Raw genomic sequence first — 22,835 nt, 5'->3', positions numbered from 1 at the left:
AAAGTACAAGTATTTGAGTTCAACATGTAAGAAGTAGAAAGTCCGGCAAGCTTCAAAATGCACGCCGCTGTGTGGACGGGCCGTCACTCACTCACTCACTCACTCACTCACTCACTCACACACACACACACACACACACACACACACACACACACACACACACACACACACACACACACACACACACACACACACACACACACACACACACACACACACACACACACACACACACACACACACACACACACACACACACACACACACACACACACACACCACACACACACACACACACACACACACACACACACACACACACACACGTTCTGCAGGTCAATAATCCCACATTAAGCCTTTTCCACCACACATTTAGACAGATTATGGAAATTAAACATCCATCATTTCATCGGGCACTTTTTAGCATTGTATCACTTCCTGTCCCACTAATGAGGAAGTCAATGGTTTTCAGAAAATATTTTTTGTTTGTTAGCGTAATGTGGTTAACACAAGATGAAGAAATGTTGTTCTACGACATAAATACCATTATATTTTCAGAAATAATCAAAAATCCAATGGAAAAAACCCGTTGGATTTTTGTGAAAGGAACCAGGGAGAGGCTGCCTTCAGGGTGCACTAGAGAAATAGGACATCCCTGCGCCGGAAGATAATTTTGACACTGTTCATTTGTGGTATTTGTCTATAATACGGTCATTATTGCGAGAAAATTCAATAAGAAGGGAAACTAAACATCCCAGTATTTGTTTTTAACATCATAACTCATAAGAAATCTTGCTATAAATAAAAACGTTGGGGTTCTCAACATCTCTGGATTTAAATAGGACTGTTAAGGCTGGAAAAAAGATAATACGGGTCCGCATAAAACTCTGGGTACTTACCATCTCCAGGTCACATCAGGACTCTAAAGGATTGATAATGGACTCATGGGGTGTTGCTTCTTCACCTTCTGTTGTTTGAGCAGTGCTGTCAGACTCATTCAACGCACATGCAGATCATCTTGTGACGAGAGACTAATGAGATTAACGAGCAGTCAGACTTGTCACTTGAACTTGAGGCGGATGGCAGGTTTAAGTCATATTATATCTGGACACATAATCACTGTTAGCTTTGGGTCCCAGGGGTTTCCTTCTTAACAGGATTATCACACTGGTGGTGAACTTGATGGCCTTGCCTTACATTGTTAACTGACCTCCCTTTATATTAATAGAACAATAATGTCATTGTTAGCTAATGAATGTTTCCATGCTGAACAACGGCAACATGACAACGTTTTCATTGGTCCCTCTTCTTTAGAGAAGACCAGGAAATGATGGATACACGGATCGTGTTCAAATCAATAGGCACGCAATGACTCTAAATAATAATGATCACGCCACCAAACACACATTCAGACTAAAGGAACCAGCCTGTTTGGAAAATGTAAGAAGTAGAAAGTACAGGTATTTGGGTTCAACATGTAAGAAGTAGAAAGTACAGGTATTTGTGTTCAACATGTGAGAAGTAGAAAGTACAAGTATTTGAGTTCAACATGTAAGAAGTAGAAAGTACAGGTATTTGGTTTAACATGTAAGAAGTAGAAAGTACAGGTATTTGGGTTCAACATGTAAGAAGTAGAAAGTACAGGTATTTGGGTTCAACATGTAAGAAGTAGAAAGTACAGGTATTTGTGTTCAACATGTGAGAAGTAGAAAGTACAGGTATTTGAGTTTAACATGTAAGAAGTAGAAAGTACAGGTATTTGGGTTCAACATGTAAGAAGTAGAAAGTACAGGTATTTGGGTTCAACATGTAAAAAGTCATCAGAAAAAGAAGTAGTGGAGTAAAGTACTGATACCAGAAACCTGTACTTAAGTACAGTAACAAAGAAGAAGCTACTATAGGGCTGTAAACGTGACTTATTATGAATAACACTTTACAAATGATGCTCTTTTTTTAACATACTGAAAGTTAGACAAGCATTTTCATGTATGGCATTGTTTCAAGTGACAATGTGACTTAGTTTGTGCTGAAATACAGTAGTAACATACAGAATCATTAGGTTTGTAAAGATTGAAAGTGTATTTCTGACTCTTTGGTAAAAATTATAACAGAAGTTCATGCGGTTCGCACATAATGACTTGTGTGAGCTAGTTATTAGCATTTATCTTACATACATTTAATACTGTTAGCAATCCCAATCTCGCCCAGCGGGGTTTGAACCAGTGCCCGTCTGATCCGAAGATTGAATAATTAACACACTGAGCCATAGATAGATAGATAGATTGATAGATAGATAAACACACACTGACTCACACACACACACACACACACACACACACACACACACACACACACACACACACACTCACTCACTCACTCACTCACTCACTCACTCACTCACTCACACTGACAGACCCACAGACTGTTTTGACAAATGAGCTGCCAACAAAATAAATGTAACCCTATGGAGAGCTGGGATTTGTCTTTAAGCATAAGAATAATGTACCTACATTTGATTGATTTTGCTAACTAACTTATAACATTACTTATGAGGCAATATACCTCACCTCTAGTGTTTGGACACCCATGAGTCTGATCAGATGTGAACGGTATAACATAAGCAGGAAGTTTTGTGCTCCAGTTATCTTTGATTGTAGTTTGATTCAACCCCTATCTGCAGTCAGAGAAGCTGTGAACATGCCTTTAGTAAAGTATTAAGAAAGTCATACATAATACAGAATTCAGTCACTACATATGATCACATGTCTGAGGAATTAGACTGTAAAATGTCTAGTTGGTTAAAAAAAGAATGTAGGGAGAGTGGGTAAATTGAGCCATTTTTTAGTTATGCTGTCCTCTAAGCAAGGAGAAATTAGACATATGTATGTATGAAAAAACACACACCTATAATTCAGGATGTCTCCTATCAATGGCAGTGATAAGAATTCATATTTGATCAAGGGCAGTGAAAATATTACTTCTTAAAAAAAAGTCTTGTGGCTCAACTTACCCCGGGTTAGGGGCAAGTTGATCCAGGTCAGGGGGTAAATTGAACCACTGTTCAAGCCTGGGCATACCTACAACAAATCTTAACNTGAGCCATTTGTGTAGTGTGATGCTGTGCCTCGGTAAGCAAAGAAGTGTAGACAGTATGGTATGCCTATGAAAAAACAACACAACGCTGGTTGGATGTTTAGGAGTCGAGATTGGTTCTTTTTCGGGTGGTGGTATCTATATGCTGTTTAGTGATGAAGAATTCATATTGACAAGGGCAAGTGAAAATAGGGTTACTTCTTAAAAAAAAAGTCTTGTGGCGTCATACTGGTACCCCGGGTGGTTAGGCAAGTTGTCCAGGTCAGGGGGTAAATTGAAGCACTGTTCAAGCTCTGGGCGATACCGTCAACAAAGTCTTAACTATAACCAATATATAACAAAAACCAGGAATACAAGGTTAGGTTTGTGTGCAGAGCATATGTGTTAATTAAATTTCGATTGAAACTTGATGGGATTTTTTTTTTTACATTGCTAAAAGCAAAGAGTAATCATACAAATGGCTGATAACAATGTCGAACATCGTTGGCCAATCAAAGCACATAGTAAGCTCAACTATAAATGTAGCCAACGATAACAATGAGACTCGGGTTGAGGTTAGTCAACTGGCTACTGTCCGACATCTTAATTCTCCTGAGAAAACATAGGCTCAACTGACCAGCCTAGGTATCACTTACCATAGCCACCATTTCTAGAAATAAATAGCCTAGCATTAAATTTTCAGAGTCATCTTTAGCTTATGATCACAGTGTGTTAATACGCTGACCAACACATCAACATATACAATATTTGTTTAAACCTGATATAGCTGACATCTATGAACATTCGACTTGACAAGCATAAAAGCGTTTTTTTCACTCAACTTACGCCCCCTTCTCCCCTAAAGGCCTCAATACAGCGCAGTCACCCTGAGAAGATCGCGCGACACCGACCACCGACTGTTGCGTCGTCGGGACTCCCTGCCGTATTGTCCGACTTCGCGCACTGGAAGCCGACGACCGAGAAATCCGATGGCGAGGCACCGTGATAACTGCTCGGGCGGGCGCATGCGGAGTGGCGAATAGAGCCTCGCGTTAGCCAGCGAGCGACCGGTGTGAGTTGTGAGTTCATCATTCAAAGATCGGGCAACAACCGATCAACCGGGGAAGACAGAGAAGAAGAACAGACCCCGTGATATTAAACAAACAACAAAGAGCGTTTTTCGTTCCATTTTCACTCTCGTCCATTGATAAACATGAACAACAGGAGGCTCTATAAACCGATGAGGTGGAATAGCCGATCCGTGTGTGTGTGTGTGTGTGTGTGTGTGTGTGTGTGTGTGTGTTTACCTCCCTCACTTCCGTTAACGCTTCTCATGCACTGATTCGCTAGCTGAACAGCCAATCAGTGTTATCCCTTTGTCCGACTTGCCGATTCAACATGTTGAATCGGCAAGAAAAGGCGTCAGGTCGGCAGAAAAGACCCGACGGTGCGGCGCACACCACTCCGAATAGGGCGTGCCCACGCTCATGTTCGGCCCGACTCCCATTTACTGCCGATTTCGGGCCGGTGTATCTGGGCCTTAATAAGATGTAAGATCTCCAGAGTATTTTTTTGTTGTCAGAGTGCACAGGAGCCCTGATTATATTCTGAAGATCTCGATCCTCATCTTTGCATTTGTGTTAAATGTGAGTTATCTTCATGGTCACTTTTCCCCATTTAACCTCAGACAATCCCTTTAGAGCAGGGGTGGCGAACCTCCGGCCTCCGGGCCGTATACGGACCGCGAGACCATTTGGTACGGCCCTCGAGGTAATTTATAAACACACGCAAAAAAGGAAAAAATTAAAGAAATCTAGACCGCAAAAGAATCAAACAAGCGAGTGCCTGTTTTTCCTGGCCAAGGTCAGGGTCCTTGAACACAGCACGAGCCTAACGTGTCGTCACGTGGTATATGTCTCGTCTGACAGGGGTGCAGTTCTGACGGAGAGAAACCAGAACGCCGCTCTGGCACTTTAGATAAGGAGCCGTACGCATGCCGCAGTTTTTGCGTGGCTGTGTCTTTAGTTGGAAGCCCAGTGGCGATCTGTTCATCTGTCACACTGATCACACAGTCAATAACTTTGTTGTTATTAGCATCTGGTTAGCTAGCTATGCTAACGAATATAAGAAGCTTTTTCTACAACCAGTGAGGTAAAGGCACATCTTTATATGATCATTATAGTTATAAAAAAATAAGAGAATAAAGTAAACATGTATAAAATACTATATGACAGTAAATAAAGTTGTTATTAATAAACAAGAATACAGTTTGAAAGGGGAGTGATTTGTAAAATATCCATAAAGGAAAAAAAATCTGCTTACAGTTCTGTTTCATATGGATGTTGAGAGATGTATCCATAGATCTCCTATTGTGCTCTCAAAGTGCACCAGATTGATGCTTTTGACTTCAATATTTAAAAGTATTTTTAAGCAGAGGTCAATCATTTGTACGGCCCTCGGAGGATGTTGAAAAAATTGAAATGCCAGAGGAAAAAGGTTCCCCACCCCTGCTTTAAAACAAGTGTTCTTCGCTCTAAGTCTCATGTTATATCTGGACACATAATCACCGTCAGGCTTTGGGTCTCAGGGGTTTCCTTCTTTTCAGGGTTACACTTGAGCTGGGTGGCCTTGCATTTTTAAACATTGTTTATAGTTAGTTTCAATTAGTACTATCATAGAGACAAACTATAGAGCTACTATAGTGATGTGAACGTGACTTATTATCACAGAAATGTGAGGTTTAACATCAAAACACTTTACAAAGGATGCTGGGGTTTCATCCTACATACTGACAATGAGACTAGATGTATTTATCATGTATGGCATTGGTGTGGAAATCATGATCAGAATCATTTTGTTTGTAAAGATTGAAAGCGTATTTCGGACCCTTTGGTCAAAAATACCACAGAAGACTGAAAACGTTAATGCGATATAATATGAGACTATGCCACAGTGTCTTTAGGGCTGTGGTGGCGAAGTCGATAGGGAGTTGGCTTGGCAACTGGAAGGTCACCAGTTCAAGTACCGGCAAGACCAAGTGCTGCCGAGGTGTCCCTGAGCAAGGCACCGTACTCTGCACAGTTTGGATGTTTTGTGGAGCGTGCAGACACATTCACAGACTGAACGGCACGCAGCTTCCTCAAACCAGACCGTGTGATCACGCCTCGTGTTGTCTGGCACCTTTACTAAATCCATCTCACTTTAATTCGTATTTATAACTCATTCAAATCTCTAAACTTAGATTTTACAGTTTTTCGTCGTTGTTGTTGTTTACTTTTTAACTGAGTTTACTTATTTTGTTAAATGTGGAGGACTGTGGCTGTGAGGTCGTCTTTTAATCTGAAGGTTGTAGGTTTGAAGCCAGTAGGTAGTGAAGTCTGGAAAAAGCGCTATAAATAGTCAATTTACCATTTAAAAATATCTTATTCTATTTTTATTCTAATAAGTGTTCGTATTACTTATAGTTGCATTCTTCAGTTTTGTGTCTAATGTTATTGTTTTTATTTTAGTTTTATTCCACTTATTTATTTTTAATAGGCACAGGCTGTACCCCACCTACGATCAGCCAAAATGAATTTAAATAATAGCACGTCAAATATATGTTAAAATATATTGTAAGATCATGTTTAGCCGTCTCTACATTTCTGCTTCAGCTACGTTCTTCTGATTAGTCTCCACACTGCTCATGCTCAGAGTATTCCTTTATTCAATGTTTGCTGCAAAACCCACAAAAACGTCCTCTTATCATTCAGAGCTGATTGGCTGTTAGTGTGTGTGCCGTGAAAAGTATAGTTATGAAGTAGAGACGAGAGAACTTAGATTACATCACCAGCGGTACATAATAAAAACAGGAAATGAATGAAGTTGACCATCTGCTGGAGCTTATTTGGAGTATATTTGATGTCATATCTGTTGTTGTTTGTCTGTTTTTTGCCTTCAGGTTATTGTTCTGCTAGATCGATTGATATTGTAGTGTGTGTTTGTGTTTGCCTTGTATATACAGTCTATGGTGGAGCAATACGGTGGTGGTTGTTGTTGTTATTGTTGTTGTTAAGCGCCCTATACTCCATGTATTAACCTGTTGAGCCCTGAGCCTGTTTTTCAGGCTCGAAAATAACATTCCCAGAACAAATTAACATATCTTCACTTCTAAAAGGGTTAAATTCATTATCTTTTTTCTCAAAGCAATGTTACATAGGTGAGCTGGATTTAGAAGTGTCAGAAACCATATATAGTTTTTATTTTAAAGTAAATTCAGATTGAACACAGTAAAAAAATGTAAATTATTGTGTCCGTCCAAAAAAACTAAACATTACTTATAGTGAAAACCACCCTTGAATGATGGGATGGTAGACTAAAAGCTTTAGGAATCCAAACTATAAGATATAATAAGTACCCTGTATCAAGATTGAGGCAAAACAAGTGATATTTGACCTTTTTAGAGAGATTTAGAAAAAAACAACACTTCTGGGGTCATTTGGGTGGATTTTCCATATCTCTGGAACCCATTGGTCGATTTTGATGATTGACACCTCTTTCTAACGGTCAGAGCCAATGGAATCGACGGGAAGTTCCACATACACACACACACGTTACCAAATAAGGAGTGAGAGTGACGCGTAGCCAAAACCAGAAGCTGCGATAACTCTGGTGGCTACCATTAGCGGCTAACTTTTATTCTCCAATTTTTACATAAAAATAGAATTATGGATTGTAAATAATTTGTTTTAAAGTGACAGACACATTGGATTAACCCTCAGCAGCGTTGTTTATCGTTTTAATGCCATTGAACACGACTTTTGATCAGAATGAAAGCTAAGGTGAGACGACCTCCCGCGTTTGCTCCGTAATGCTACGTGCTGTGATGTCTGTGTTTGCTTCCCCTGTCACGAGTTCTGATCGCTCAGTGATGATACTATACCTATATAATCTGTGGAGTCTCAGCTTTAATCGAATATCTTGTATGTGCAGTTATGATAAGTAATAAGGGTATCTTTATCTTCTGTGCCAAGTGCGTTAGCATTTTTTCGCTCAGGGGTCATTTCGACGCTTCTTATGAAACTTGTGTTTTGTTTTGGTAAAAATGGTTCATAACTTCAGTTAGCTGAGATTCTTCCCGTTAATCTGGTATAACACATTAATAGGTTTTTAAATATTAAGAAGCCCTGAGACACAGTTTTGTGAAAAAACACCCCGCAGCCCCCTCCACTGGGGGCTCTCTGGCTTAACAGGTGTTAACCTGAGATGTTAATTACCGGCTTCCCACAGTAGTAATTTGTTGCTCCCATTCTCCTTCTCTCTCACACACACACACACACACACACACACACACACACACACACACACACACACACACACACACACCCTCCTTCTCTTTCTTTGTAAGTGACGATAAGCTATTTGTTGACGTGTTAAAAGAAGCGTATAAATAAATATCTAAGTTGTTCGTGCCCCACCAGTTTCGTACATTAGTATCACGTCCAACACTCTTACATATTCAGTTTCTTATTTTTAAGTTCACTTATTTCAGTAAATCTATCTCAATTGATTTCCTATTTTAAGTATAAGGTCTTAAACAATATACATTTTTTCCTGTTTCTTATTTTGTTGTTTTTAGTTTTTATTTAGCTTGATTTGTTTACTTGGTTTATATAATCACCTTTTTTATTCCTATGTTAATTTAATTCTTCTAGCAATATCTGGCAAAGGAATTTGATCCCAGATCAATGAAGTCCAACCTTATCTTATCATGATTCCCTGTATATTTATCTATTTGTCTATAATAATAATAATAATAATAATAATATTATTTTTTATTTTATTGTACCTTTTAAACACTGTTTTCGAGGGTTTAGTTTTTATTGTATTTTCATTTAATTCCCCTGAGCATTGCAACTATTTTCTAAACAATTCTTTACTAATTTAAATTTATTTTTTTGAATAATTTTTCTCCAATCCAAGTCCAATTATATCTTATCTTAATTGACTATCAACGTATCTGTTTGATAGATACATATTATGATTGCTAAGTTCTTGTGGTCCGTTGCTGAGTTTCTTGACTGCAGATCTTTTATCTGAGAAACCTCCCTCAGATCCTCAGTTTCTGGATCGTCTGCAGATCTACTCTCAGAGACGTTTTGGTTCAGATCTCCTTCAGATGTGGATCAGCAAATCCTGGATCAGTTTGATCCCATGGTCTGTGAGGAACCTGCATGATGTCAGGCTGTAAAATCCCTGCAGCTTTTTCTGTTCTGTCTGCACGCTCCACAAAACATCCAACCTGTCCGGATGATCAGATCATCTCCTGTGGACTCTGACGTACTCTGGAGATCTCATAACCTACTGTTGATTCATCTTTAATGCATATTATACACGTGGTGGAGCATCGCTGTCCTCTCTTTACAACAATACACTTGACTTTTCTCACTTTTGTTGCATTTTGTAATCACTTTTCCCCATTTTACCTAAACCATCCCTTCAAGAAATACTCAATGTTTTGTACCACAGTTCTCAAACGTTGGTAAATCACCTGTTTCCATTTCACATTAACCAATAATAATAATAATAATACATATTGAAAAAGAAATAATGCATCCAGCACATTATTGTCTATTTATTTTTTAAATAAAAAATAATAGTATTAGTATTATAGACAAATCGATAGATAGACAGGGAATTTAGATACTGTATAATGGGACTTCATTGATCTGGGATAAAAGGATTGTGCTTTAAAAATGACATCAATACAATAATTAAAACGTTAAAAATAGTAGAAAATAAACAAATAATAATAATAGCTGCAAGAGTAAGTTCCATTAGGTTGAATAAGTAAACTAAAATAAAACACTAGACAACGGCAAGGACACGGTTCACTTTATTAATCCCCGAGAAAAGTATTGTAACATCATCTTTTTTTAAAAGCACGCAAAGATAGAAACAACAGAAAAATACATAAAAAATTGTAGTAAATAAATAAAAAGAGATGCAAGAGTAATAAATAAATAAATAAATAAACATAAGAAAATTAACAAATGAAGGAATAGGGCTAGGGGTTAGGAGTTAGGGTTAGTGTGTCAGTTTGTCCGGGTTAGGGTTAGGAGTTAGGGTTAGTGTGTCCGGGTTAGGGGTTAGGAGTTAGGGTTAGTGTGCCCGGGTTAGGAGTTAGGGTTAATGTGTCCGCGTTAGGAGTTAGGGTTAGGGTGTCAGTGTGTCCGGGTTAGGGGTTAGGAGTTAGGGTTAGTATTTCTGGGTTAGGGGTTAGGAGTTAGGGTTAGTGTGCCTGGGTTAGGAGTTAGGGTTAATGTGTCCGGGTTAGGAGTTAGGGTTAGGGGTTAGGAGTTAGGATTAGTGTTCCCGGGTTAGGAGTTAGGGTTAATGTGTCCGTCTTAGGAGTTAGGGTTAGGGTGTCAGTGTGTCCGGGTTAGGGGTTAGGAGTTAGGGTTAGGGTGTCAGGGTGTCAGGGGCCTCATTTAAAAAACGTTGAGGTCCCAGAAGTACAGAAAAATCAAATAACCTCAAATGAATTTCAATAAAAGATAGTGTCCCGTTGCCTTATTGTCTGGGGTGAAAGGGAGGTAACAGAATATAATAATATAATGTAATAACCGGGAGAAAAAGAGAAATATGTATTTTTCCATAAAGGTAAAGGCAACACGTGTTTTTAAAAAGTAGACTGGATCCAGTTCAGCTGTAATTATTCAACAAATGTGTTATTCAAATCTTCTCAATGAGTGCCAGTAAGAGATTTATAGTAAGGGCGACTGTGGCTGTGAGGGAGTGCGGTCGTCCTTCAACCAGAAGGTTGTGGGTTCGATCCCAGCCCATGCAGTCAACATTTCGATGTGTCCTTGGGCAAGAAACTTAACCCTGAGTTGCTCCCGATGGCATGGCCAACGGTGTGTGAATGTTAGTTCCTAGAGTCATGTGCACTGCTCTGTGTGAATGGCATGTAGTATGTAAAGCTCTTTGAGGGGTCTTAAAGACTGGATAAAGCGCTATCTAAGTACAGTCCATTTACCATAGTGAAGATGCAATATATTTCACTGAAGTTTAATTTATAGTATTGAAGAAAACAGATAAATAAATGTAGTAAATATATAAATAGCAGACAACCTTTATTGTGCTTAAACTCAGGGACAATGGGACACTCCACCCTGAATTGCTCCTGTTGGGAGTGTCCATATTATTCAATGTATTACATGTCTGATATGTGTAATAAGTACCTTGGAAAAGCAATTAATTATTATTGTTAATGACATTTCACAGGTTTCTCTCAATTCAGTGAACATTTTTTTAAATAACATGAAAGCAGTGATGAAATGGTCATAAAATAAGAAATACAAATAGTAATAATAAAAATAGTAACAGGAAAGAGAGGAACGAGAATAATTTAAAAAGCACTGTGTGTGTGTGTGTGTGTGTGTGTGTGTGTGTGTGTGTGTGTGTGTGTGTGTGTGTGTGTGTGTGTGTGTGTGTGTGTGTGCGCGTGCGCGTGCGTGCGCGCGCGCGCGTGCGTGCGTGCGTGCGTGCGTGCTTGTGTAAATAAATATGATTATAATAGCAATAAGCAAACCGGATAAATATGTTTTGGTAACCCTAACTGTAGTTTTATCCACAACGTAACTTAAAAACTAATAATAATTCTAAAGAGGAACCCCTCCCTTGTCATTCTGTAGTTTTATCTGTGTTTTGTTGTAGTATTACAAAGCCTTTTATAAACAGCAGAATGAATGAGCGGGACAGTGAAGGCGGCATTTTAAATCCCCGCCGAGACACTTCCTCGCCTCGAGGCTTATCCCGATTTGTATTGACACGGAAGTCTAATCAATATGAGTCGTTGTTCAGATAATCGGTGTATTATCTGAAACATGTGTCGCTCGCGTGGCTAACATCATGCCGCCAAACATATTGATTATATTTTTTTATTTGAGTAGATTTGTTTTATTTGTAAGCCACTCAATTAACCGGCTATGTGTGGCTGCTGTTGAGTTAAGCTACTTTTAAAATCTCAATAACATTTGTTATGTTTGTGTCAGTAAAGAGTGTTTGCATGCTTGTGTCAATATACACTTATTATAAGTTGCATTGGACAATCTGCACAACTTATTACTAACCATAATTAATATTATAGGTTATCCACTTAATTTGCTTTGCCCAGAAAGAAGAATTAAGCTATTTATTATTTTATTTTTGTACTTTTTTATGTGTTTACTCCCAGTCGTCCCCACATTAAAACCCTTTTAACTAATTAGCGTTCAAACTCTCCTAATCGTCTTCAGTAAGAGTTAAATACAAGTTACGGTTAAGACCGTAAAAACACAAAACCCCTCAGAAAATCCCTTTAGTGTCATATATAATGTCAATTATAGGTCGTCGACCTTCTCTTCAAAACACCCTAAGGATCAGAGTGGGTTAGCACTGTGGGATTAAAGGTTAACGATTAAGTATCGGGGTGTAAAAGAGTAAATCATCGTATGATATGATGATGATGATGATGATGTAGATAGAAGTAAGTCAAAACTTCTCCGGGAACTTTTTTCCTTACTCGTTGTTTTTGAGTAATTGTTTTCCAGTCGGTGATTACATGTCAGTGCAATAATGCAAAGTCTTAGTCGTGACATCTCCTCTGTCTGTGACACATTGCGGATTTGTGGAGTGTAAGATTAGAGCTTTAAATCTCTGCTTCCCAATTCGACCGTGTCGAGGCGGGCGGGGCAATTTCTAGGTGTTGTCTGAACACCAGGATGGGATAAAAAGACACTTGAACATTTGGATCATCTGTCTCACACCGGAGATCTTTTAGACGTTGTTTATGCTCTCCTTGATGGACTCTCTCTCACCTGATAACTTTTAGACGTTGTTTTTTACGTTGTCGGTGCTCTTTCTCACACTGGAGATCTTTTAGACGTTGTTTTTTACGTTGTCGGTGCTCTTTCTCACACTGGAGATCTTTTAGACGTTGTTTTTTACGTTGTCGGTGCTCTTTCTCACACTGGAGATCTTTTAGACGTTGTTTATGCTCTCCTTGATGGACTCTCTCTCACCGGAGATCTTTTAGACGTTGTTTATGCTTCTTCCATAATGAACTTCTGCATCCCAGACATGTATGAGATGCCCCACTCTGGGAACGGAGGTTTCGCGGTGCAGGGTGGAGGTTTCGGAGGGGGGGAACACTGCATGTTTCAAGGTGAAGGTCCTGGGTTCGGATACTGTGATTCCCAGCCTCTTCACCACCTCCAGCCGCCTTGCATGGAACAAACATGGCCGCCAAGCCAGCAGTTTTCCTGTGCGTTCGCCAACGGGCCTCCGGCGTTTAAGAACGAGTTTTGCAGCCGGGACGTTCCTCTGAGTCACTTCCAACACCAGCAGCAGCCAGAGTTCTTCCCCGAGATCTCACCTGACTTCGCTCACCTGCAGTGGATGCAGGGAGAAAACAGGAGAGGTATGGCGTCCGGGGGAAAGATAGAGGATTTCATTTTGGGGTTGACGTTGAATTGTTTAGAAGGTCTTCTCTCAGGGTTGTGATTTTTAAGGGTTCGTTTGGGGGAATTAGAGAAGAAGCTTCCATTACATTTGGATTTTTGTTTTTTTTGTTGATTTTTGGTAACTCTTCCATTACATTACATCATTTACTTTTATTTGTATTATTTATTTAGCATCTTTGTGTAGAAAGAGGCAGAAAGCCCACTGGGTTTATTTGAAGCTCCAACCTCAATATGAGTGAAACACATGTTAGATACAGGGAAAAGCAGAGGAACAAACAGCAGATAAATGTATTTTTGCAACATTATATAGAAAAACTGTGATTTGCCTATTGGGAAAAGCCATTTGTTTTAAATGTACACCTAAAAGTAAACTAGAAACTGACCTCTGCAGGTGATATACTTACGAGAACGAAGATTTAAGATTGACTAGTTGCGTAAGAATTAACCCGTTAACTCGCTTTTAATCCAAACCGAGTAACAATGAGTGCATTCAAGCATAGAATCAGAAATCAGAAATCCATAGTTCATTCTGCTGCGGGGAAAATGTTAAATAATAAAGAGGCAAGGACATGTTTTGATGGAAAATCAGATAAGTTCACAGCCATGGAAGAGATATAAGTGGCAGCATGTCTGACGTTAGCAGATAAAGGTAATGAGGTAGTGACATAACAGTGTGTAAAACGTGTATAATGCACATAGTACTCTCAAAAATCCTACAAATACGTATTTTATAACTTTTAATAAGCCAAAGCTTTTCAATTTCTACGTACAGAAGTGAGAATGTGTTTCTGTATGATTGGCCAACGTCCATTGGAAACAGGTTGGTCTTTAAGTACTCGGCATGACTCTATATGACCGGAAAGCTGGTTCCTGGAGACTTCATTGATTAATCGATCAATGAAGTCTCGGATTTGTTAATTATAGTTAATACGCGTAAATCCAAGATGCAATGCGTCACACGGCCGATCGGCTCTGGTGCTTCTGATGCTCAGAGTTAGTATTGATTGATAGTGAGGCAACAGAAGGCCGATTAATAAAACACCCGAATAAAAGGTATTGATCAGATTTTTGTAATATAAAGCACTGAGCTCATTAAGCCCAATCCCAATATTGGGCCAGGTGTTGAGGCACGATATTAACAAGCTATGTATGGAGGCTGTAGCTAGGCAGGAATTAAGCTACTTTTAAAACTCCATGTTTCGATAATCAAGCAGAACATTTACACAAAGGAACATTTGATAAGCAGCATGTAGAGAATAGAAAGAGCTTCTTAGATTTATCTTTGATACCCAATTTCAAATGGTAAAGAAGTAACAGAGTTGACATCGTTGCCATACCGATGTTAACAAAATATGTTGTGTATCCTCTTCAAATTTAAATGGTTTCTTTGTTAGCCAATGCTACACTTTTCCACCAACTTACATGGATATCGGACAAACAAAGAGAAGAGAAACCTCTTTGTTGAGTAACTAATAATTAAAACTAGTAAAAGTAAAAACTCCATGCATTGCTTTTCGATAATCAACCACCAAATGTACACAAAGGAACATTTGATATACAGTATTTAAAGTATAAACATAGCTACCTAGGTCTATCTTTGATCCCCTCTTGTTTAAACAGTTTCAAGTTTACTTTAAGAAGCAACGACAAACATAAATGTAAATTGGAAGAGCATTCAGAAAGCCTTGACATCCGCCTTTTCCTACCTCGCAATGGTGAAATAAGTTGAGATATTTTGTGTATCCTCCTGAAAATTAGGTGGTCTTTCTCTTGGGCCATGCTACACGTTTCCACCAATTTACATGATGATTGGTCAAGTAGTTTTTCCTGCAGACTGACAAACAAATATTACCAGAAACCTCCTTATCGGAGTTATTGTGGTTCTGGTTCTTTGTTTGATTGCCTGCAGGAAAAACACCAATTATCATGTAAATTGGTGAAAAAGTGAAGCATGGGCAAAGAAAGAAACCATGTAAATTTGAAGAGGATACACAAAATATATTTAAACATTGTTAACAATCGATGATGGCGTTGGCGGGAATTGGTGCTCTTCAAAGAATCTTATAGTTTATTGTGTCTTTTGTTGCAAGAAAAATAAAATATCTGCGAATCCTCTTCAAAATGTGATGGCTTATTTCTTGGTCCATGCTACACTTTTCAACCAATTGTCATTCAACCTGGGCTGGTAGTTTTTCCTGCAGACCAACAAACAAACCTATATTATATATAACCTATATTCATTACTTACAAAGCCCTCAACAACCAGGCCCCCCCCTACCTCACAGACCTGCTGCACCACCACACCCCTTCCCCCTACCTCACAGACCTGCTGCACCACCACACCCCTTCCCCCTACCTCACAGACCTGCTGCACCACCACACCCCTTCCCCCTACCTCACAGACCTGCTGCACCACCAAACCCCTTCCCGCTGCTTCCGGTCATCAGAAGCCAACCACCTATCCATCCCAACCCGCACCAATCACCGGACCTGGGGGGACAGAGCTTTCTCCGTCGCTGCCCCCTCCCTCTGGAACTCACTCCCACAAACCATCAGAGACTGCACCGACCTCACCACCTTCAAAACACTCATAAAAACTCACCTCTTCAATCTGGCTTTTCATGTGTGATTGCTTTTGTATTATTTGACTTTAATTTTAACTATATATTTATTTGTTGTTCCTTTCTTCTCTTTTCTTTTTTCTTCACTATTATCTGTAAAGTGTCTTTGAGCACCTGTAAAAGCGCTAACAAATTAAATCTATTATTATTATTATATACCCATAAATATAAAGGAAAACTGTCTATATTAAAATCACCTCTTAATTTTCTGGTTTCCTTTTTGGTCAACATCAAATAAAATCCAGGATGAAAACATACGAGAACAGAAGTTATGACTACAAATCTAGGGATCTCTTTTACTCCCGAATAAAACAACATTATATCACCTTTTAGTGAGTTCTCGCTTTAATCCAAAGTGCACCAAACGTGAAAATACAAAATCCTGCAAGTAAATTCTTCCGCTTTCAAAACTACTACTATTCTTTTATTCCATTACGTTTATTTATTGTGTTCCTTTCTGTTGTCTTCTTATTAAGTGTTAAGGATGATATACCTTACTACTGCATTGGCTTCAAATAACCCAAACATTTCCAGTGCTACAGACGTGAGATTTATTTTTCTATCAGCCAAAGTCAGTTATAAATGGTATTAACCATTCCTTCTTCTCTGCAGGGTATATTCCCAGTTACCTGGACAAGGATGAGCTCTGTGTCGTATGTGGGGACAAAGCCACGGGTTATCACTATCGCTGCATCACCTGTGAAGGGTGCAAGGTAACAAGAGGACAGAGAGGGCAAAAGTACACACATCCTTTACTCAAGTAGAAGTACAGATATTCGTGTTTAGCAGAAGTATTGACTAAACTTCTTTACTCAAGTCAAAGTAAAGAGGCTTTGAAATGTACTTCAGTAAAAAGTACCCATAACTAGCAGCTGTTTTAAAGAGTACCTGACCTCCCTTTATATTAATAGAACAATAATGTCATTGTTAGCTAATGAATGTTTCCATGCTGAACAACGGCAACATGACAACGTTTTCATTGGTCCCTCTTCTTTAGAGAAGACCAGGAAATGATGGATACACGGATCGTGTTCAAATCAATAGGCACGCAATGACTCTAAATAATAATGATCACGCCACCAAACACACATTCAAACTAAAGGAACCAGCCTGTTTGGAAAATGTCAGAAGTAGAAAGTACAGGTATTTGGGTTCAACATGTAAGAAGTAGAAAGTACAGGTATTTGGGTTCAACATGTAAGAAGTAGAAAGTACAGGTATTTGAGTTCAACATGTGAGAAGTAGAAAGTACAGGTATTTGAGTTCAACATGTAAGAAGTAGAAAGTACAGGTATTTGAGTTCAAAGTGTAAGAAGTAGAAAGTATAGGTATTTGGTTTCAACATGTAAGAAGTAGAAAGTACAGGTATTTGTGTTCAAAATGTAAGAAGTCAAAGTAAAAAGTCGTCAGAAAAATAAGTAGTGGAGTAAAGTACTGATACCAGAAAGATGTACTTAAGTACACTAACGAAGTATTTGTACTGCACTACTTCCCATCTCTGCAAGTGGATGTTTGCAGCTTCATTTGGTGCTTTTTATTTTTGAAATTATTCTGAGTTTTTTGCGTTGTGTCTGATCTCCAGGGATTCTTCAGGCGGACGATCCAGAAGAACTTGAATCCGACGTACGCCTGTAAATACGAGGGAAATTGCGTCATCGACAAAGTGACGAGGAACCAGTGCCAGGAATGTCGCTTCAAGAAGTGCATCGCGGTGGGAATGGCAACCGACTGTGAGTTTACAGACAAAGAGGAATACAAAACTAGGGTTAGGGTTGGACAAAATTAGTGTTAGACCAAGTTAGGGTTGGACAACATTTGTTAGACAAAATGAGGGTTGGACACAAGGTTCGAGGTTCTTTATTTGTCATACGAACATAGCTACAGTGTAGTTATGTCGATGAAAATCCTAGGTCACAGGCTCCTCCAACAGTGCAACACAATAATACAGAAAAACAGAAAAATATAGTGCAAGTAAATATTAAAAAGTAAATACAAAAAGAAAAATAGTTGAAAAAAAGTGAAATAAGAGTCTATATGCAAGCTATTGGAATGATATATTAGAGACATAATATGACTAAGTAGGCAGTTTTGTTTTATGAATGGGTTTGTATGTGTTTTTGACTTTGCATATCGTTTTTGTATTTAGAGCGTTTTTCTGTTGCGTTTGTTTTCAGGGTTTGTGTGTTGTATTTAGTTTGCATCATTTTTGTAAATGCAGTTTTTCATTTCATTATTTGCAGCTGTTTCCTGCTTATGAATTCGTGGTTTTAGGTCGGATGCTGGGTAAGTGCCGGCCAAGACGGCAGCAGACTGAACAGCATGTAGCTGGGATGATGGGGTCTTTGATAATCCTGAGGGATTTCTTCCTGAGCTGCTGGGAGTAAAGGTCCTCCATGGATGGCAGCTCCGTCCTGGTGATGTTCTGTGCAGCTTTCACCACCCTCTGTAAAGCCTTACGATTGAGGGCGGTGCAGCTGCCGTACCAGGCCGTGATGCAGCCAGTCAGGATACTCTCTATGGTGCACCTGTAGAAGGTCAGGATGCTCTCTATGGTGCACCTGCACAATTAGGGTTAGACACAATTAGTTAGACAAAATTAGGGTTGGACCAAATTAGAGTTAGACAAAATTAGAGTTAATACAAATTAAAGTTGGACCAAATTAGAGTTAGACAAAATTAGGGTTAGACAAAATTAGGTTTGGACAAAATTAGGGTTGGGCCCAATTATAGACATTTTTCTTATAGACATTTTTATTCATTGGGATAAACCCCTTGATATGCACCATCTCGTTTTCTTACTGTTAGCCCGCTAAGTTAAATGGGGAGGGTTAGGAAAATGCATTCACTCATTCATACATTACATTTAAATTCAATGTCGGATGTAGACTCGTACAGTTAGAATGAAAAGTAGAATTGACATAAAGAAAGGCATTAGGTGTTAAAATGTGTTGCTAATTAAAGACCTTTTTGGATATTTGTGGAATAACCTCTTTTGGCTGCTTCTTCCTCTTCCTCCCTTCTCAGTGGTATTGAACGACAGCAAGAGGCTGGCGAAGAGGAAACTGATCGAGGAAAACCGGCAACGGCGTCGGAAAGAAGAGCTCCAGAAGACGGTGTGGGATCGCCAGGAACCGACGCAGGAGGAGTGGGATCTGATCCGAATGGTGACGGACGCCCACATGACCACAAACGCACAAGGAAACCACTGGAAACAGAAGCGGAAATTCCTGGTGAGACATCAAAAATGCCTCCGTCGCTTCGCTAAAAACAGCCACAAAAAAACCCTCACAAACCTTCCTGTTTCCCCAACACCTCGTCCACCCTGTGTTAATATGTCCATGTGTTTTTTGTATCCCCTTGTAGAGTGGGGAGAGTTAGCGGGACGATGGAGCACATGTGTGTTCCTCAACGCAATAATGGAACATATTAATTTCGTCTTTTTTATGCAATGATAATACTATCGCTCATATTAATAACATTGCTTTTTTTGTGCTGTTTTTCATTTTTCTCTCTCTGTGTGTTTGTAGCTTTCACACCTCGCTCTTTATTTTATTTTTTTGACTAATTTTGTCGTGAAAACTAATCGCTTTGTCCAGATTTATTAAACGTTTTCCACTGTTGACTTTTGGGTTTCTGTGGCAGGATCAGAACAAAACACTTCAGTTGAAACGTTTTTTTTAACCGCCATTAAAGCGATTTACGAAATGTTTTGAAATTAGCGGCTTAACATTTTGTAAAGTTTTCCAAGAAAGTCCCTTTAACATGCGTCACTTAACACGAATAATATGTTTTCTAGTATTAAGGAATATATTCACTATTTTTGCAATTGTAGCTTGCCGTTTCCTACCAAAAAGCTGGTTAGGGTTTAGGGTTAACCCTAACCCTAATTTACGTTGTGGAAATACATGAGAATTCATTGATTAAAGTCGTACAAATGTCCCGTTACGCCTATTGGATATTATTTAAACATTCGTCTGTTATTTATAACGCAAATCTAACATTTCCTGCGTCGTCAAGTGTGAGAAAGCACTGAAATAAATGTTTTTAACGGGTGTTAAAGCGAAAGACCATTTTTACCGCATATGAAATAAGTGACTTAAAATGTTGTCAAATTTTCCGGGAAAGTCACTTTAACATTTGTGACACTACAGTTCTCTAATACGAAGGAATCTATTTACAATATTTGCATATAATTCCAAATGATACCGTAAATGTGCTTTTACGTCGTTGAAAAACATGAGAAATTATTGATTAAATTCATGCAAATGCCCCATCACGCCTATCGGATATTATTTAAATATTCGTCCGTCATTTATAACAAAAATCGAACATTTCCGGGTCGTCAAATGTGCAAAATCAAAAAAAATCATACAAATATTTTGGTACCACTTTACAATAAGACTACCCTTCTAAAGGCTTTACGAATAGTTTGTTATTCATTTATTAATTGGGTTGTGAACACTTTATAAATCATTAATAAGCTGTTATAAGACATGAGATAAACAGGGCAACTGTAACTGTGACCGGTTGCTTGCCAAATAGTGAGCCCACATTTATCTGTACTGCTAAGTCTTATATTGGCTACTTAGCTTACTTCGTCTTCCTCATCAGCCAGCATCCTTGGTATCTGTTGCTCACTGAGTTGATTCTCGCTAAGTAGCCAATATAAGGCTTAGTCATCTTGCCAAATAGTGAGCCTGTGTAAAAATGGTTAAGTGATGTTTATGTATTGTAATATATGGTTGTGCAAAAGGAGGTATCATTAAAGGTGGGGTATATATATATGAGAACTAAGTTCACTTTAAGATTTGTCAATTTACAATTCACTATATTTGCGATTGTTTAAGTCATGCAAATGTCCCGTCACGCCTATCAGACATTATTTTAAAATGCGTCTGTTATTCACGACAGAAATCAAACAGTTTCGATCGAAGTCCTGAGTCTGAATCTTGCCACAGAAACCCATCTTGAATTTCTCTGCTCACCTGTTCTCTACCTGCCCACTCTCTCATCTCTCTTCAGTTTAACATATTTTATTTTTAGCCGGCTTGACGCAGGTTCTTCTTTGAAATTTCACAATTCCTGTTGATTATCCACAGGTCGAGGAAGCAATGCTTCTTAATGAAATAACATGTAATTTATTCTATACTTCTGACCAGAGTGCTGCAGGGGTGAAGGAAGATAAGGTACGGAAACTAAAATATTAATTTAAGCTACACATGCTAGTTTCCATTTACATGCATTGAATTTCGAGCTACATGTCTAGCAATGCATCCCAACGACATATAGACCGAGCAAAGCCAATTAAACAAAAAGTAAATCCTTAAATACTTCACACTTAACCTCAAATCTCTTGACACATAATGCTAAGATAACCATTTCCTCGTGCTTTTTGATTTACCGCTCTGCTCTTTGCTTTTCAGCCTGAGGATATTGGTCAAGCGTCGATGGTCAATACGCCGGAAGAAAACAAAGTGGATATAGAAGCCTTCAGTCAGTTTACAAAAATTATCACCCCTGCCATAACCCGAGTGGTGGACTTTGCCAAAAAACTGCCTATGTTTTGTGATGTAAGTGTGAAAAAAAGAGGATAACGCGTTCTCTGTTCGAACTGTCTCTAATTAAACATATCATTAGTGCCATATTGCACAATTATATTAAGGAAACACATTGTTTATTAGAACAGACCCCTTAAAAAGTTGTGGATTTAGGTTTTGCAAGTTGACTTGACTGAGACAAATTGCAATTAGGGCTTCGGCTTACTCCTTATTAATGAATCTTTTATAGATTTACTGGTAATTTTGAGTCTGAAAAGTGTCCGTAAAATGCTAAAAAATGCAAATGACTAATAGTTCAAGCTGATGTCTTTAAATGTCAATCCAAACGTATAGATTATCACTTTCATGTCATATAAAATAGAAAATCTCTATATTTCTGAGGCCAAAAAACTGTATTTTTTTAAAAATATTAATTTATTGGGAATTAAATGTCCACATTTTTTGTCTGTCCACTCTATGAGGTTAACTTTTAATGTCTTGATAAAACATTATTTATCATGTTAACGTATAGCTAATGCTCATAGTTAGCCCTTTGGTTAGTTAGCAGTATAGAGGTGATTGTATATAACATTAAAAGGTACCACTTTACAATAAGACTACCCTTATAAAGGATTCATAAAGGGTTTATAATTAGGTTATGAATTAGGTTGTAAACACTTTATTAATCATTAATAACAATTTATAAACCAGTTCTAACATAGATTTCATACATCAACACAGGCTCACTATTTGGCAAGATGACTAAGCCTTATATTGGCTACTTAGCGAGAATCAACTCGGTGAGCAACAGATACCAAGGATGCTGGCTGATGAAGGAGACGAAGTAAGCTAAGTCGCCAATATCAGGCTTAGCGGTACAGATAAATGTGGGCTCACTATTTGGCAAGATGACTAAGCCTTATATTGGCTACTTAGCTTACTTCGTTTTCATCATCAGCCAGCATCCTTGGTATCTGTTGTTCACTGAGTTGATTCTCCCCCATCCAGTGGCGGTGCCAGAGTATGGCTGGGGTAGGCTACAGCCATACCAAGAGATGGCTTAGCCCCACCTTAGCCCTACCATGAAAAATAATGTTAAAGTAAGCATGTTGAGAACACGG

General features: G+C 38.6%; 2 protein-coding genes across 2 annotated transcripts in view; both read left to right on the top strand.

Annotated features, from left to right (window-relative positions):
• Positions 1-13,388, top strand: part of lrig3 (leucine-rich repeats and immunoglobulin-like domains 3) — a gene marked incomplete at its 5' end in the record, with an annotated part of 28,505 nt that extends 15,117 nt beyond the window's left edge. Inside the window, 2 exons of the mRNA XM_010767751.1 lie at positions 13,172-13,258; positions 13,312-13,388. Coding sequence (XP_010766053.1) covers positions 13,172-13,258; positions 13,312-13,388 — 164 coding nt within the window. The remainder of the gene's footprint in view (positions 1-13,171; positions 13,259-13,311) is intronic.
• A 52-nt stretch (positions 13,389-13,440) lies between these two features.
• Positions 13,441-21,771, top strand: LOC104942524 (thyroid hormone receptor beta-like). Its single transcript, XM_010767750.1, has 6 exons — positions 13,441-13,513; positions 16,790-16,890; positions 17,760-17,907; positions 19,202-19,407; positions 21,277-21,363; positions 21,601-21,771. The coding sequence occupies exons 1-6, from the start codon at positions 13,492-13,494 to the stop codon at positions 21,769-21,771; spliced, it is 735 nt and encodes a 244-aa protein (XP_010766052.1). The 5' UTR covers positions 13,441-13,491.
• The last annotated feature ends 1,064 nt before the right edge of the window (positions 21,772-22,835 follow it).

This window comes from Notothenia coriiceps, unplaced genomic scaffold (genome assembly GCF_000735185.1).
Source record: "Notothenia coriiceps isolate Sejong01 unplaced genomic scaffold, NC01 NC01_scaffold00004695, whole genome shotgun sequence".
Lineage (NCBI taxonomy): Eukaryota > Metazoa > Chordata > Actinopteri > Perciformes > Nototheniidae > Notothenia > Notothenia coriiceps.
The sequence above is the reverse complement of the archived record's forward strand: the minus strand, read 5'-3'. Positions and strand labels throughout refer to the sequence as shown.

What these genes read in the sequence shown, in the direction of transcription:
- LOC104942524 (XM_010767750.1), top strand. Translation starts at nt 13,492, where the DNA reads ATGCAGGGAGAAAACAGGAGAG. An exon ending in TCACCTGTGAAGGGTGCAAG is followed by an intron (nt 16,891 to 17,759) that starts GTAACAAGAGGA and finishes TCTGATCTCCAG; the next exon opens with GGATTCTTCAGGCGGACGAT. An exon ending in AACAGAAGCGGAAATTCCTG is followed by an intron (nt 19,408 to 21,276) that starts GTGAGACATCAA and finishes GATTATCCACAG; the next exon opens with GTCGAGGAAGCAATGCTTCT.